Genomic DNA, 18,445 nt, shown 5'->3' on the forward strand with positions numbered 1-18,445 from the left:
CAATATAATACATTATGGAAAATCTGGTCCCTGTGCAGAATATCCTTAGAAATCTATGTCAGTAATAAGTGACATTGGTTGTGTAATGTGACACTTGTTGGATGACATATCTATATTATTGCCAGATATGCAAAATCATTTAAATAGATGCAGGAACTGGATTAAGCAAATTTAATGTAAATGTAAAAATATATGCGAATAACCTTCCTGTTTTAAGGTCACTGTTTCCGTAGGATTCATTTGGATTTTGTAAAACAACAGATAACGTTGATGTTTTTCTCTAGTCCATTGGACATCTTTGAATTCATGTTTTCAGCATTTTCAGCCCTCAGGGAGTGCATTAAATTGTTTTTTTATACTCAAAATGTGATGTAACAGCCTTAACTCCATAAAATCTCATACAAGGAGATGTTTGTGGTGTAATGCTCTATTTAATAACAGATTGACATATGCTTTGTGAGTTTAGATATGGAAATAGGCATTTGAATCGGTGAATAAAGTGGTTTAAGCAAATAGAAATGTGTTTTAAACAAATTAAGAGTACTATATGAGTCTCACTTCTCTCATCATACGGCTAGCCACTGTACATCCCTGTTTCATGACCAACGGTCTATCTTAAACCATGCTTCTCAGCAGAATTTGCGTTTTCCTTTTGTGCTTTATTAATTGTTCCTTTTCCAAAATTTCTTGGCCACATTCAACGTCTGACTTCAGCTTGGAGGGAGATTATTTATTGGGTGGCCTTTTTGCTTTACATGAAATTGACCAAGTGACATCGATTTTCACCCCAGAGACCACTGAATGTTTCAGGTAAGCAAAGACCTTTTACCAGTGTAGGATTATTGCTATGCAGTATTTTAAATCAAAGAAGCATTTCATATTTCTGAACTGAATATTAAATTACATGCTATTAACTTCCTCATTGCTCTTTTTTAGGCACAGTACCTCCACGTCTGGTTATCAGATGTTGCAAGTGATGAGGTTTGCTGTTGAGGAGATTAATAACTCTACAACTCTTCTGCCCAATGTTTCTCTGGGCTATGACATTTTTGACCATTGTTCTAATACAAAGAATTTCCTTTCAATCTTAAGTTTTGTCTCAAAGAATGGCTCAATAAAACCCAAAGAAAAGCTCAACAACTATCAGCCTAAAGTGATTGCTTTAACAGGGCCATATGGAAGCACAAGAACTATTACTATTGCACCATTAATCACAATGGGCCTTATACCATTGGTAAATTTAATTTATTTTTACAAAATAAAGTACTTAAACGCTTATTTCCTACTATTCTGAAATACCAAGTTACTATGTAATGCTAAATGAATGGTTTATAATACAGTGCTTTCTTTTCTTTCAAAGGTGAATTATGGAGCTTCTAGCTATGCATTAAGCAATAAAATGCAGTATCCTTCCTTTCTAAGAACAGTCCCTAGCAACAAAGACATGATAGAGATGATTATTCACATCATACGGTGGTTTGGATGGAACTGGGTTGCCTTTCTTGGTAGCCAAGACAGTTACAGTTCAGATGGACTAAAGCTGTTTAACAAGTATATAAGCAATACTGGCATTTGTTTGGCCTATCAAGAGGGTCTGAGCTTACATGCAAACTACAGTCAAACGCTTAAAAAGATTGATATGCTCAACATCAATGTCATTGTTGTTTTCGCTGTACCACAATATGCAGTCAACATAATCAAAACTGCCATAGTGGAGAATATCCGAGACAAAGTATGGATTGCGAGTGAAACTTGGGCTATGAATCAACAGCTTCCTAGAGAGCCGGGAATTGGGAAAATTGGAACAGTCATTGGCATTACAGAGAGATTGTTGTCATTACCAGGATTTGATAAATTCATCTATAAAGACAGGAGAATTAATGGATATAGCACTGAGAGTAATGTCCAGAGTAAGAATAAGACATGCAATCAAGTTTGTGATTACTGCCCACTGTTGACCGCCGAGGAGATTATAAACGAAAATCCCTCATTCTCCTTCGCCATCTACGCTGCCATATATACCATAGCTCATGCATTACATAACGTTCTGCAGTGTGATATGAATGTATGCCCAAAAAACCCAAAGGCCAAGCCATACATGGTAAGTGAATTCATTTTAATTAATGAAAAGATATTGCAATGTTTTAATTAATTAAATAATTAACAACATTGTTTATATATTAAGCAAATGGCATATTATAAATTATATTGAATTATCATTTATGCTATTATGTAAGTTTTAGACAATAAATAAATAAATAAATAAATAATATTTATTTTATTAATGTTATAGTTTTATATTATTTATTTATTTATTTATTGTTGAATTTTTTTTTATTTGAACACACTTCACAACAGCTTTTGGGAGAAATGAAGAATTTAGATTTTCCACTCAATGGCCGCCAGGTGAAATACGATGAAAATTATGATCCAACCATCAGTTATGCAGTTGTGCACTGGCACACTGATGTGAATCCTCCACAGTTTGAGATGGTGGGCACATATGATACATATCCAGAAACTACTTTTACCATTGACAACTCTCTCTTGACCTGGCTTAACAATGATTCTGTAAGTTGCATTCATTTATTTTTGGTGAGCTTTTATCTAAACATTTACCTTTGTAGATTACAGCTTTTCTCAACCTGTTTGACATATTTCTACAAATGACAATACTCTCAAAACAATTAACACAGCCATCTAGCAAAATGATTCATGCAAAATTTTCGGCGAACACAGAAAGCAAATACTGATGTCAAAACGTTATCAGCTGATTACTATTCATACATAAGTATAATATGGAAAAAGTCCATTTATCATGAAGTTGACACAATGGAGAAGTTTTTTTCCCCCCATGTGTTTGTCTTGAGCTGTGGATCTAAAGAAAGGACGGGGTGAATTCACTTGGAATTCATGCCTGGCACGCATATGCCTCGATATTTCTGCAGGCCTCTTCTGTTGCTTGGAGAAGAGTAACCTTTTCATAAAGTTTGTGGTCGAACACACTCTGTCTCAGGAGGAGAAATCTCACAAATGGATTTAGAAATGGAGAATATGGTGGAAGCAACATCATCACAAAATGTAGGTGATTTTTTTTAACCAACACTGCATGATGGAATTGGACATTGGCGTAAACCCAAGAAAACCTTGCTATTCATTTTTATTACTGTTTATTATCAAAAAAGCACAGAATGACAAACAAAACAGATGGTGATATTTGGTCATTGTTGACCAGCGACACACTGTAGCAGACTGACCAATGACATTCCCCCCCTTTTTTTTTTGCAGAGATTGACTATAGGTAGAATAGAACCCAGGAAGAGACCACAATTCATCTTTTAGAGGGTGCCTCATCTTTCCTCAATGCTTTCATTGCTCAGCCTTGAAAGTGTAGGGGGAAATCTTCCCTTTCAGATTCCTTCAGTCACACTTTAATTTAGGGACCAATTCTCACTATTGACTTACTATTAACTGCGACTTTTGCCTCAGTAAACTCCTAATTTGCTGCTTATTAATAATTAGTGAGGTAGTTGTTAAGTTTCCGTATGGGGTAGGATTAAAGGTTTTAAAATATGGTAATGCAGAATAAGGCATTATATGCTTTATAAGTACTAATAAACAGCCAATATGCTAGTAATATTGATGTTAATAAGCTAATAGTGTGAATTGGTCACACTATTAGCTTACCTTTCCTTCAATTCCCTTTACTCTTCCTCAGCTCACTCCACCTATTTTCATTCTCTGCCTTTGTCTCTCATTTATAATATTTGCTCTTTAGTTTCTCAGATGATCCCTTTCATGCAAAGCAAATGCAAAGTAAAGTCCTTACTAATGCATAGGATATCAATTTGATGCCAGTGGAATAATGAAGATGGCGTTAGTTTAGTTGTCTGATAACAACTGATTTTATAGCAGATCTGAAAAATTTGTGTGTAGTGTTTAAGGGAATTATGTAATTTGTATTTTGTAATTTTCAGTCCATTTATGGAAATTACGTAGTGTTCAGGCTGTGTTAATTGTTTGAGAACACTGATTTTAGTTACAAAAACTTTAATAACATATTTTACATTCCTTAAAGGTTCCTTTCTCAAACTGCTCTGTTGAGTGTAAGCCGGGATATTCAAGGAAACCTGAAGGTTTTCATAGCTGCTGCTTTACCTGTACAAAATGCCCACGTAACAGCTATGTGGACTATTCTCGTAAGTACGGCGTTCAGTGGCACCTTGGTATTTAAAAGGGTGGTTCACTGTTTTTTTTCTAGGCTTGATTGTGTTTATGGGTAGTACGGCAACTGCACGCACGTCCATGTTTAACGCTTCTCATAATGCCCGCCTTTTCTGAGGTTTATCTGGGTTTGTTACATCACGAACCCAGGAAGTAACTTGTTGTAGTCCCTACCAGCCTTTTTTGTAGGCATTAAACTGCCAGAATTTTGAAAGACGATTTCTCTGTTTGCATTGAACTTTCAGCTTTGTAACTTTGCATATATTGTTTATGATCAAACAGCAACATTACACACTAACGTTAAAAAAGTGAAATCACTCATAGATCGATTACAAAACTATACAGGTATTCAAGGGCAGGCTTTAAGATGGTTTAGATCCTACCTGTCCGATCGCTACCATTTTGTTCATTTAAATGGGGAGTCATCTCGATTATCACCAGTAAAATATGGAGTGCCACAAGGATCTGTCCTAGGTCCTCTGCTATTTTCGATATACATGTTGCCCCTTGGTAATATTATTAGAAAATATGGGATTAGTTTCCACTGTTATGCTGATGATATCTCAACAAGACCAGATGAAACTTCTAAATTATCAGAGTGTGTTAAAAATGTTTGGATGACCAATAATTTTCTCCTATTAAATTCGGATAAGACAGAGATATTACTTATTGGACCAAAAGACAGTACACAGAATCTCTTGGATTACAATTAGCAACTAGACGGATGTACTGTTACTTCCTCTACAGTCAAAAATCTGGGTGTTATATTAGATAGCAACTTGTCTTTTGAAAAACATATTTCCCATGTTACAAAAACAGCATTCTTCCATCTTAGAAACATTGCCAAACTACGAAATATGTTACCTGTTTCTGATGCAGAAAAGCTAGTTAATGCATTCATGACCTCTAGACTGGACTATTGTAATGCACAGGTGGTTGTCCTGCATCCTCAATAAACAAGCTACAGGTAGTCCAAAATGCAGCAGCCAGAGTCCTTACCAGGTCAAGAAAATATGATCATATTACCCCAATTTTACAGTCTCTGCACTGGCTACCTATTAAGTTCCGTATCAGTTACAAAATATTATTACTTGCCTATAAGGCCCTTAATGGGTTAGCTCCTGCGTACCTAACTAGTCTTCTACCACGCTACAATCCATCACGCTCCCTAAGGTCGCAAAACTCTGGACTTTTGGTAGTACCTAGGATAGCAAAGTCCACTAAACGAGGTAGAGCTTTTTCCGCATTTGGCTCCCAAACTCTGGAATAGCCTTCCTGATAATGTTCGGGGTTCAGACACACTCTCTCTGTTTAAATCTAGATTAAAGACACATCTCTTTGGCCAAGCATTCAAATAATGCATATCATAATCTTGTACTGCAGTTATATCTGATCAAATGCACATTATTATTCTTTAGTTTGGGCTAAACAAATCAATTTTGCTTGGTTGGAACAGCAGCTACGCTAATTATGTCCCTATTTGTTTCTCTGTTTTTGCCACGGGATTGACATCCCGTGGTAAACTAGGATTTACACAAGCTTCAGTCTGGATCCAGAACACCTGAGAAGAGATGATGCCAACCCCTCAGAGGACCTCAGATGATGCCAACCCTGAAACAACAAAAGTGAAATCGCAATCAACCACCCCTTTAAGCATCTTCAGTCCACTCTATCACCAATACTTTACTGGAATTAGGGTACTTTTTGAAATGTGAAAACAAAATATTTTCCCACATTTATTTACTATTATTATGGCTTTTGGTAAAAAGGCATTACTTAACATCCATATTATTATTTTTTTTTTCAGGGGACCCCTATACCTGTTTTCCATGTTTAGAGAGCGAATGGTCTGATGAGGGCAGCACAGCATGTAAGACACGTATTGTTGTCTATCTTGAGTTTGCAGAAATTTCCTCCATCATTGTCATGCTTTCTGCCACATGCCTAATTATTCTCCTTATTGCTATACTTTGCCTTTTTGCCTACAACTTCAACACACCAGTGGTAAAGTCTGCTGGTGGCAGCATGTGTCTCCTTATGTTAATGTGTTTGATTATGTCTAGTATAAGTGTGTTCTTTTTCTTTGGAAAACCCACATTTGTATTTTGCCTCCTGAGAAATGCCATATTTGCATTTTTCTTCACAATCTGTATTTCCTGTTTGACTGTCCGTTCCTTTCAAATTATTTGTGTTTTTAAAATGGCTGCTCAGTTCCCTAAGCTGCACAGCCTTTGGGTAAAGCACAACGGACAGTGGCTCTTCATTGCATTTTCTTCTTTCATTCATTTAATTTCTTGTGTGATATGGATGACTGTCTCTCCTGACAAACCCATTGCTGACTCATGGACTTTTAAAGACCAAATTATGCTCATGTGTGAAATGGGGAACGCTATAACCTTTACCATAGTTGTGTTTATAAGTTGGTTTCTTGGTCTCCTGTGTCTTATATTTTCTTACATGGGAAGAGATCTGCCGAAAAATTACAACGAGGCCAAATCAATAACCTTCAGTCTAATTTTGTACTATCTGAGCTGGATTGTATATTTCACAGCATACCTCTCTGTCAAAAGCAAGTACATCATGCTTCTAAATGCAATGGCCCAGATATCTAGTATAAATGGAATTCTCTTCAGTTATTTCATAACAAAATCTTACATCATAATATTCCAGCCGCAAAAGAACACTGCTGCATACTTTCAAACATCTATTCAGAATTACACCCAGACCATTAGTAGGACTTAGACCAAAACAAAGATGCATTTAACGTTTTGCATTTAAAGTCAATCCATCGAAGGGAATTGCAGTTCACTTTAGTCGGAGGATGCTTGTGTTTTTAAAACACACTTGTATTTATCTGTCAAATATCTAAATGTTTTCTGGACATTTTAGCAAGCATTCCCTATCTACTTACCTTGTAAACTAGTTTATATAGGAACTTCCATGTACGTATGTGGTTAAATTTGTTGCTCATGGTCAAAATGTTGAGGCAGTAATCTACAAAAACCGTCAGCCTGGAAGTGAACTCTTAAACTGTTGGCTTTGATTCTTCACTGTTGTTACCAAAGTCTTAAAGAAACATATAGAGAAAGAAGATACATTCTGGGGTTCATTTCACACCATAACACTACTGTGATTTATGACAATAAAAAGATTAATTTGAACATTTATACAGTTGTTGTTTACATGCAAGCATTTATACCTAAGTATGCTTCCTTTTAACATGTAATAAAGAACATTTTCAAAACTTTCATAACGTAACCAAGTAATCAATGGATAGGATATATTTGTGAGGTTTGGATTGTCACTCTTGTATGTTTGATGTCATGCTGATTGTCTATCCAAACCCACATTTGTAGCATTATATAATATATACTTTTTCATTACAACATATTATAAGCACTACATTTTTGAAAATGTGCAAAAATGAAATGGTACGTCTCCCTTTTGCTTTAATGGCCCAAGAAAATTTGACCTTTTATACATAGTGAATATCACAAATATTGCAAAGAAAGATTAAAGTAGCAATAGTAGTTTTGCAACCCTTTTATTTTGTTTTATTTTGCATGTACAAAACAAATAAATAATCTGATCTCACTGCAGATAACAGTTATTTGCTGAACAAATCAATTTAACTGTATAACAAAACACTATTTTTTTCTGATAATACAGTGTTCAAATGTGTTAAAAATACCACCAAACCTGTGTTGTGCATTAACAAAAGCTTTAAATCATTTTATAACATCTGTTAAAATCACATGAAATAATGATTTGTTTGAACATTATCTAATGTTTAATAAGCAAACATTAACAAGCACATTATCTCACATTTCTAACTCTTTGAATATACTGTATATTAACTAATGATCCATTAAGCATTATATAATGTTTGTTAATGATTTATTAATGAAAGCATTACCGCGTTTCCTACCATCTATTTTTCTCTCTGACTCGTTCCATTTCTTTAATCTCTCGCTCCGTTCATCAAACAACTGTGGTAAGTCGGAAATCATTAAAAAATCACGGTGAGTCATGGCTTCTTTTCAATTGAATTGGATGGACCAGACCTGTTGAAAAGAGATGGTCTTCATCCCTCCAGGGCTGGTGCCGCTCTTCTCTCTAGAAATATAGCACATAGTCTTAGAGTTTGTACTTGACTAACTGGGGCCCAGGCAGACAGGCTTGCTAAACCGACCGTGCTAGCCGCCTCACAGCGGTCAGTTAATTCTCATCACATAGATACTCTTTTACCTAGATATCATACTATATATACTGTGTCTGTTCCCCGAACTAGCAAATGCAAATGCAAATGCAAAAAAAAACAAAACATCCAAAACAATTTAAGGGTAACAATTTAATTGATGTTAAACAAATAAAAAACAGACATAATACAGATAAACAAATGATAAAGCTTGGCTTAATGAATATTAGATCCCTTTATACAAAAGCACTTTTTGTAAATGATATGATCACAGATCATAACGTAGTCAGTTACTGATGTAACCTCGGTTCCCTGAGATATGGAAAAACAAGTACTGCGTCTGTTTAAGACGCTTGGGGACAACTCCTTTTTCTCCGATGACTGAAGCCTTTCAATAACGCAGTGTAACTGCACGGCCATTGGTTCGTGCAGTGAATAAAAAATGAACCAATGGCTCGGCAGCGGAGCTGCATGAGCCTATGGTGGTAAAGCCCGCCAGAATGGGCAGGGTCCTCTGGCTATAGGATCCTCAGGTTACTTCGACTGAAGTGACACATAGCATACATAGCACGGCAAAGTACGCAGAGGTCCAGGGCTTCACGGTCCAGGCCCACCTCTGCTCCATTGTCTGTCACTGCTTCACGGCCCAGGTCCTCCAGTACTTCACTCTCTGCCACTGCTCCACAGCCCAGGTACTCCAGTGCTTCACTGTCTGCCATCGTTCCACGGTCCATGTCATGATTCAGGTCCCGTTCCCCTTCATGGGCCTGACCCACCATCTCACCCCCTGCTCCGCCTCTGCTCTACCACCCTCCTGGACTTGGTGGGGTTTGGGTTTTTGCTGTACAAATAAACTTGAATTGAATAAACTTGAATTCCCTTGTCTGTGTGTTATGTTCTGATTGGGTCCTTGGTTCATGTGTCATGTTCTCTTTGGTTGTCTTAGTCATGTGTCTTTTTTCTGATTGGTTGGTTCTTGTCATGTGACCGTCATTGTTTGATATAAATAGCCCTCATGTTGCATTTGTTCTTTGTCTAGCTTTAATGTTGTAACCCGCTGTCGGTGAGTCTAGTCTGTTTTTGTCAAGTCTGTTCATGCCAAGTCAAGCCTGATCAAGTCAAATCAAGTCTTTTTGGATTATGTTTTGTCTTTATGTTAAATAAAATGTACTTGGGTTCTCACTTCAACTCGCCTTTAGTGGATTAATTGTTACATGGAGTTATCTGCTTTTGCTATAAAATAAACTTTTAATATGTTAAAAAAAAACATACTTTCAATGAACTTTAATTTTGTAAATTACCTGTATTTAAGTTATTATTACTTAATCAAAACAACCCAACTGCAGTTTGATAAAAAACATGATTTCTGATAAAAAACAAAAAACAAATGGAGTTATCGGTTTTTGCAAATGAACTCTTCATACACATATATATATATATATATATATACACACAAATAAAAAAAAAACATTCTGATTTTATATTGTAATAAACATTTGGTTTATTGAATATACCTTCCATACTGTTCATTTAATCTTGTCACCTGGCACACATTTACCATGGTAAGGGCTCAAACAGTGGCATGTAGATGAAGAGAGTCAAGCATAGAAAGAAACATTGTAGACCAGTATCAGATGTCGTGGAAATTCTAAGTCAATCAATAAATGTGAAACTTAGAATGAAAAACTCAACCAAGAGCTTGTCTTTGTCTTTGCTTGAATTTCTGCAGAAAGGTTTACATACAGTGAGACTTTACGTGCAAAGAGATTTCATTCTAACAAATGTACCTTTTTGAAGATAAACAGTATCCCTTGGGATTAGTCTTTAACTAATCCTGTTTCTACCCATTGGTCATACCACTAATAAGAAAGAACATGTTCTGCTGACTGAGGGGTTTTGCATGTTCTTTGCCACATATATGCTGTACAAAAGTCATTACATGCATATAGTCACGTACACACTCATACTCATGGAGAAACTATTGAATATTTTGATTATTGATCCCATAATATATATAAAGATTACAAAATATGTATAGAGGTTGCATGGTTCAACGGTGGCATGTCGATGAAAAGAGTCAAGCATAGAAATGTTGCCCCCTTGGACAATAACGACGACAACCTTTGCTTTTCTGTAGATTTATTCGCCCGGTTGTTTTTTCTTTTTGTTTTCTGCAACAGATTTGGGCTGCAAGCTTTAACACGACACAACATGCGTTAACTGTCCTTATTCTCTCTCCTTTTTACTCACATGTCTTTCTTCACACAGCACCCCCAACAGTATACACATTTTTTTCTTGCATATTATTAGAACAAATTATCTACAATAAACAAAGAAAGGAAACCTATTAAATAATTCTTTGAGGTCATTACACCCTCCCCCACTAAAAAAATAAAATGTTACCAAACATTTTTTACTATTTCTTGGTAAATATTTAAAATGTAAGTTCCATTGGCAGTGTAATGTACATGCTTTCTCACAGCTTAACAATACAATCAACATCTTATACTTCCATACAATTGTGACATTACTACAATCATCTAAACGTTTAGACTTGATGTGTGTTGAGAGGTGTCTTGTCTTTAGGCTCGCTGGTGGGCCCCCCAAAATATCCTGTAATGACAAGTGGAGACAACCACATACACATCCACAATGTATTGACACATTTTCAATGTCACTTTAGCACTGCATTAATCTCTGAGCATTTCATCCAGCCTTTCAAATATCTCTCAAGCTGGCAAAAACTATAATTCTGCTGTATAGCATTATTATGACTGTAGACTTACAATACCCTTAACTGTTTATAACCCACTTAACAAAAATATAACTTTGAACTTAACTATTTCAACTCTTACTTAGTATAAAGGATACAGATTCAGGTGATCGATGCTCAGCTGAGGTCGAACACAGCAGGTTACAACATCAGTGTTTCCACCAAAAACACTCCAGTTCACTGGTCGAAGTGTGGGCTCACCCAGGGTGTCATACGTGTAGAGATTCCTAGGTCGCCTGTTTCTGGCAGAAGTTCTCCTCATAGGTTCTGATGCAAAGTCACCCTCTTCATGTTCTGCTTCTCCTATGGATCCTTCCTCCAGTTCCTGATCCCCTTGAAAATCTCCCAGTACCTGTTCATCAGACTCCTCTGGGTCCCCCTCCAGGTCAGGTAGGTTTACAGATTTGTCAGCGATTTCTTCGATGTCAGGTTCCTTCTCAGGTTTTCTGTTTCTCTCCCATCTTCTAGGTTGTAATTCTGCTGCACGCGGATCCAGATCTGTTCCTGTTCTCTGCGTTGGAACCCACAAGTCAAACTCCTCATCACTGGAACTGTCGGTGCTGTCATGGTGAGTATTCCATTGTGGTTGTGCTTTGTGTTTTGACCTGTTCCTCTGACCTCCTTTTTTTCCAGAGGAACATCGGCTGACCTCCGCTCATCAACCAGGTAAGGACAAGGTAATAGAAGGTTTCGGTGTAGCACTCTTTCCTTTCCAGTCCCATCCTCTCCTCTCCTTCCTTTCACCACATATGTTTGTTTTTCCCAGTACGCTCGCAACTTTCCTTGGCCGCCTCTTTCTGACAGGTTCCTCACTAACACATGATCACCTGGCTCCAAGACAGAACTCCATGCCTTCCAGTTTTAATTCCTCTGCCCCCTTGCAGCAGCCTTCTTCATGTTCTTTGTTGCAATCTCATATGCTTCTCGCATAGACCTTTTCCATCTTTCAGCATAGTCAGCGTGAGACTGAGTGTTCTTAACTTGCTTTGTGGGGAGCACCAGATCAATGGAGAGGACTGGCTCTTGACCAAAGAGGAGAAAGAACGGAGAAAATCCAGTTGACTTGTGCACCGTAGAATTATAGGCATGGACAACTTTGTTAAGGTGGTCTGCCCAATTCGACTTCTCTGTCTCCTCTAGGGTCCTCAACATCCCCAACAGTGTCCTATTGTACCTCTCTGCTGGGTTAGCTTGGGGATGGTAGGGAGTTGTACGTGAATGCCTAATCCAACAGTAACTCTGTAGCTTTTGGAACAGGCTGTTCTCGAACTCCCTCCTCTGGTCATGGTGGATCTTTGCAGGAAAAGCAAAGCACATGATGAAATCTTCAAAGATCTTCCAGGCTGCCGTCTTTCCAGACTTGTTTCTAGTGGCGTATGCCTGGGCAAACTTTGAAAAATGGTCTATGACCACGAGGATATACTCTGCTCCCCCTCTACTTTTCTCCAGGTGCAGGTAATCGATTGAGATCATCTCAAATGGAGCCGTTGTCTCAATGCTCTGGATTGGGGTTTTGGTGATCCGGTTTGGCTTCTTCTGTCTAAGGCATCGACACACTCTTGTGACAAAATGCTCTATCTCTTCTCTCATTCTCGGCCAGAAGAAATGTGCACAAGTTGCTGCCACCATACGATCAGCACCGAGGTGAGCCATGTCTTCATGTAAGTACTTGTATATCATCCTTTTCAAATTTTCTGGGACAACAAACTGAGTTTTAGTCTTTTTTTTTTTTTGCAGGATACCTTCCTCATCAATCTGCAGGTGATGCCATTCTCGTAAGAACCATCTCACAGCTTCTGGTTCCTTCAATTTGTCTTTGTGTTTGAGGTAGAGTTGTTTCTTTTTCAGTTCAAGTACTCAGCTGATGACTGGCTCACTCAGCTGGGCATTCCTGATATCCTGACGTGTTAGTTGTCGACTGGTCTCTGATCCACCCTTCAGCTCCTCAGGTAAGGCATTTATGTTGCAGGTGATTGTAGATATCCAATCCACTTCTCCCCATCGTTGTGCTTTTAGGGCTTCCCCGATTGATCCCAGAACTTCTGGCTCACATTCCTGAGTACACTCTCTCACTGTGACTTCAATGGGCACTGGTCTCCATGACAAGAAGTCTGCATCCCGATTTGCCGTTCCTGGTCTATACTTCAAAGTGAAACGGTAGTCTGCCAGCTCTGAAACCCACCGTTACCCCGCTGCATTGAGCTTTGCCGTTTTCATGACATATGTCAACGGGTTGTTATCACTGTAGACAGTGAAATGTGGCGCATGAAACAGGTAGTCACGGAAACGCTCTGTGATCGCCCATTTGAGCCCCAGGAACTCTAACTTCCCAGAGTGCAGCCTATAGTTCCTTTCAGCAGGGGTCAGAGTCCGAGACCCTTAACCAACTACTCAGAGTTTGCCTCCCTGTCATTGGTACAATACGGCCAGTAGCCCTTCTTCTGACGCATCCATGTGAAGAAAAAATGGCTTCTTGAAGTCTGGGTACGCCATAATGGGTGGGCTTGACAACTCTGCAATCAGCTTCTACAGTGCTTCCTGATGTCTCCCTGTCCACTCTACTGGTTGTGATGGAGGTGCTTGTGATGAAGGATTTCCTTTCTTTCCTGAGCCTTTCATTTTGCACATACTGGGTTTTGTCAACAGTTCATATAATGGCTTGGCTGTTCTGGCAAAGTCAGCAATGTACGATCTGTAGTAACCAAGGAAACCCATGAGCTTCCTCACCTCGTGAACAGTGCTGGGTGTTTCCCACTTGAGTGTGTGCAATGCCTCTATTTCTTTGGGGTTCATGCTGTACCCATGTTCAGAAAGGATGCGGCCCACATAGCAGACTTCCCGCTTGAAACCGTCGCATTTCCTTGGCCTTAGCTTGATACCACACTGCTCCTGTCGCTGTAGCACTCTCCTCAAGTCCTCCTGGTGCTGGTCAAAATCCTCGCTGAAGACTAACACATCGTCAAGGTAGGGTACACAGATATCATCCCTCAACTCTCCTAGACATTCTTCCATGTACCTCTGAAAGGTGGCGGGAGCATTCGTGAGGTTCATGGATGGCATCCACTGCATGCAGCCACCCCAGGACTGTCCGTGCAGTAAGTGTCACCTCTTCATCTGTGGTATTTTCCACCACCACTGTGATGTTGTCATTATCTTTCAGAGGCATCTCAATGAGCTGTTTGTTTATCTTTATACCTGCAGGCCAGGGTACATCTGGATTGGGTTCCAGCATCACATGTGCTCCCAGAGGAATCGTCTTATTCAGTTTGCCACAACTGACGTTCACTCTCGCACACCATGGAAGAATGATGGATTTTTGTCCCAGTCTTGCAATATGACAGCCGTTGCTGTCTTTGTGTTTCTTCAGGAGAGATAGGACGGCTTTCGCTTTTCTAGGGCTAACTTCCAGAGATGAACTCAGTGTGTTCACAAGGAAACTCAAAGGAATCTGCTGGGCTGCATTAGCTTGGACCAATTCCTCAATCACATTAAAGCCGATTATTGGTTTCTCCAATTCACTGGATGTAATGAGAATTGGTGCCAGCAGGTGTCTGTCTCTTCCTTCAGTCTCAGTGTTTCCAGACAGCCAAAACTCCACTTCCATCCAACCTTCATATGGGATGCTTGTTCCATTCACCACTGTCAGGTTGAGTTCTCCCTCTTCAAGCAGCTCTCTCACTGGTCTCACCTCTGCGTCAGGAAGATGTCTCTTCTTCCACTCTGTACCCACAATTGAAACTTGTGACCCCGTGTCCCAGAGCACTGATGTATTAACACCTCCTAGAGAACACTGCACCATGCATCTGCGCCCCACCAAACTGGCTGTTTTCTCTTGTTTGGTTGACCATGATCCATCAGGTAAGTGATCTCTTGGTAAGTTTTCCATGATGTCTGAGGTAATCTCAATCTTGTTTGACGTCACACGGGTCACAGTTAGTTTCCGACAGCCCGCTGCCCAGTGCTCACTGCTGCCGCACTTGTAGCAGTGTTCACATCTTCCTTCTGGGTTGGACTGCTCACACTGAGTGCAACGTCTGGTGTTTGCTCGTGCAGGTGGAAATTGATTACGAGTGAATCTCTGGTTACTTCTTCTGACTGTCTGAGGTTGTGATGTTTGAGCAAGGCTTGCCACTTGAGAAGTCAGGTTCTGGATTGCTTCACATATCACTTTATCCCGTGCATCCAGCTTTTCCATCAGGTTGTTAGGCTTTGGTGCTTTCTCTTTCTTTAGACTGACACCTTTATCTTGTCCAGCATGTCTCTGTTCCTCCTCACTGACTGTGGCCACCTTGACGCTCTTGGGTCGAATAATTGAGAACTTGGATTTTCTTTCAAGCTCAAGACTATATGACGTTTATCTTCTCCAAAAGCACTTCATCTTCCACCAGCGGGTTTTCCAGGTAGGGTTTCAGATCTGTGCGTATGCTGTCATCATGAAGGCTATATTGCCCCCTTGGACAATAACGACAACAAACTTTGCTTTTCTGTAGATTTATTCGACCGGTTGTTTTTTTCTTTTTGTTTTCTGCAACAGATTTGGGCTGCAAGCTTTAACACGAACAGCATGCGTTAACTGCCCTTATTCTCTCTCCTTTTTACTCACATGTCTTTCTTCACACAGCGCCCCCAACAGTATACACATTTTTTTCTCACATATTATTAGTGCAAATTATCTACAATAAACAAAGTAATGAAACCTATTAAATAATTATTTGAGGTAATTACAGAAACACAGAAGTCCAGTATCAGAAATACATTGATATGTATACAAATTAAAAACATTATGATTTTATATAGTAATAAACATTTGGTTTACTGAATATACCTTCTTGATTTAATCTTGTAATCTGATCCACATTTACCATGGTAAGGGCTCAAACAGTGGCATGTAGATAAATAGAGTCATGCAAGCATAGAAAGAAAGATAGAAGACCAATATCAGAATTAAATTGATAAGTATACAAATGAAAAACATACTGATTTTATATTTTAATAAACATTTGAATGATTGAACTTGCCTTGTTAATTTAATGTTGTCACATGGCCCACGTTTACCATGGTAAGGGCTCAAATAGTGACATGTAGATGAAGAGATTCAAGCATAGAAACTAACAGAAGACCATAAATAAATTGATTTTATGGTGTATACAAATGAAAAACATTCTGATTTATATTGTAATTGTCACATGTCATTCAGTTTGGACTTTGTTTTCCTCATGCACGTTTCCCTTTGTTGAGTTGATTGTGTCATTCTGTTCAGGTGTGTGTGTGGTAAATTATCCTTGTTTGGTCTGTTTATTTAAATTCCCGTGTTTTTAATTTTAGTTGGTCCGGTCTTGTCAACATCTACGTTTATGCTACCAATGTTGGCTTACCAATGTGTTGGATTAAAGACTTTATAGACCTTCTTCTTTGTCTTCATGCGTTTAATATTGCGTAGCTGTGACAATAATAAACATTTGAATTATTGAACTTGCCTTGTTAATTTAATGTTGTCACATGGCCCACATTTACCATGCTAAGGGCTCAAACAGTGGCATGAAGATGAAGAGAGTCAAGCATAGAAAGAAACAAAGAAGACCAGTATCAGAAATATATTGATTTTATGATGTATACAAATGGAAAACATTCTGATTTATATTGTAATAAACATTTGAATTATTGAACTAGCCTTGTTAATTTAGTTTTGTCATATGGCCCACATTTACCATGGTAAAGGCTCAAACAGTGGCATATAGATGAAGAGAGTCAAACATAGAACGAAACATAGAACACCAGTATCAGAAATACGTTGATTTTTTTATTTTGGTGTATAAAAGTGCAAAACTGTCACTGATCACTCAGAGACTTCGTAGAAGATCCACGTGCAGCTTTAATAAGTATCCAAACAATAATCCAAAAGAAGGAAAAGGGCAAAAAGCACAAGGCAATCACACTCAGTGGCTGAGTGAGCACTACAAAACCTTAATAATCAAAGCTCAGAAGTGAACATGGTACTGTATATATAGGTGAGCTAAATAGGCTAATCGCACACAGCTGGAAGCAATGAGGCATGATAGTCCAGGCAAAGGGTAATGGGAATTGAAGTTCAAAAACCAAGAGGCAATAATCAGGGAGAAGTGCCCTCTGGTGGCCGTCATGGGAACACCAGCTGATGGCTGTGACAAAAACATTCTGATTTTATATTGTAACAAACATTTGGGTTATTGAACATACCTTGTTAATTTAATGTTGTCACCTGAACCACATTTACCATGGTAAGGGCTCAAACAGTGGCATGTAGATGAAGAGAGTCAAGCATAGAAAGAAACATAGAAGATCAGGAGTACACTGATTTTATAGTGTATATAGTTTTATAGTGTAACACTTTACATTAATGTTCCCTTTGTAAAGGGTTTATAAAAGTGTTCATAAGTGACTAATAAAGTTTGATAATTTCATCTTGATAAACAAAATATATCAATTTTTAATCACTGCTGTGGATAGGCATCATTAACTTTTGCAGAGTATCATGAGTAAGATACACGCTAAAAAAAAATGGTGCTATATAGCACTAAAACTGGTTCTTTGGCTTGTAATCATAGGGGATCATTATTGTAATCACTAATCATTGTAATCATTATTTAGCACCTATTTTTACAGGTGCTATATAGCACCTTTGTCAAATGGTGCCATGTAGAACCATAAGAGGTGCCATATAGCACTTTTTCTCAACAATGGTGCACCAATCATAACTCATTCATGGCTCCCAGCATGCATTGCGACATGAATAAATTATGCAGCTGCATTGTCTTAGTATTTTCTTTTATTCTTACTATTTGCTTTTATGTTTGTTGTGTATGTTTTACTGCCGTTTTGTGATGTTCAAAAATCATATCAAAATTATCAGAATATTTTTTCACCATTGCTGAGATTCACATGCTGATTCTTCATGTCTATGAGTAACAGAATTGAAACTTCTTTATAACTCATAATTCTAAAAGTGGTTTATACAATTTTCTCACATTGTCACATAGTATCGTAGAACAGCAATAATATGAAACTCATAAAAGAACTACAGATTTTGATAAAAGGCAATCAGAGACTCAGACGCATGAAATGATTTTACCATAAGTTCCTTGCCATCACATATGTGCTTTATAAACACTATTGTAACAGCCAAAGAGAAACTTAAATTTAAAAAGTCAAGGGTCAAGAGGCAACTAAAGCAAACACTATTCACCAAAACGGTAAGTTGAAAAGAAAAAAAA

General features: G+C 38.2%; 1 protein-coding gene across 1 annotated transcript; it reads left to right on the forward strand.

Annotated features, from left to right (window-relative positions):
- Positions 1-622: 622 nt before the first annotated feature.
- LOC107738935 (taste receptor type 1 member 2-like) lies at positions 623-6,966 on the forward strand. Its single transcript, XM_016550862.1, has 6 exons — positions 623-810; positions 937-1,234; positions 1,361-2,101; positions 4,073-4,199; positions 6,032-6,489; positions 6,937-6,966. The coding sequence occupies exons 1-6, from the start codon at positions 623-625 to the stop codon at positions 6,964-6,966; spliced, it is 1,842 nt and encodes a 613-aa protein (XP_016406348.1).
- Positions 6,967-18,445: the final 11,479 nt, after the last annotated feature.

This window comes from Sinocyclocheilus rhinocerous, unplaced genomic scaffold, assembly GCF_001515625.1.
Source record: "Sinocyclocheilus rhinocerous isolate Xijiao unplaced genomic scaffold, SAMN03320098_v1.1 scaffold2570, whole genome shotgun sequence".
In the NCBI taxonomy this organism is placed as follows: domain Eukaryota; kingdom Metazoa; phylum Chordata; class Actinopteri; order Cypriniformes; family Cyprinidae; genus Sinocyclocheilus; species Sinocyclocheilus rhinocerous.

What these genes read in the sequence shown, in the direction of transcription:
- LOC107738935 (XM_016550862.1), top strand. Translation starts at nt 623, where the DNA reads ATGCTTCTCAGCAGAATTTGCGTTTTCCTTTTGTGCTTTATTAATTGT. An exon ending in CAATGGGCCTTATACCATTG is followed by an intron (nt 1,235 to 1,360) that starts GTAAATTTAATT and finishes TTTCTTTCAAAG; the next exon opens with GTGAATTATGGAGCTTCTAG. An exon ending in ACGGACAGTGGCTCTTCATT is followed by an intron (nt 6,490 to 6,936) that starts GCATTTTCTTCT and finishes ACATCTATTCAG; the next exon opens with AATTACACCCAGACCATTAG.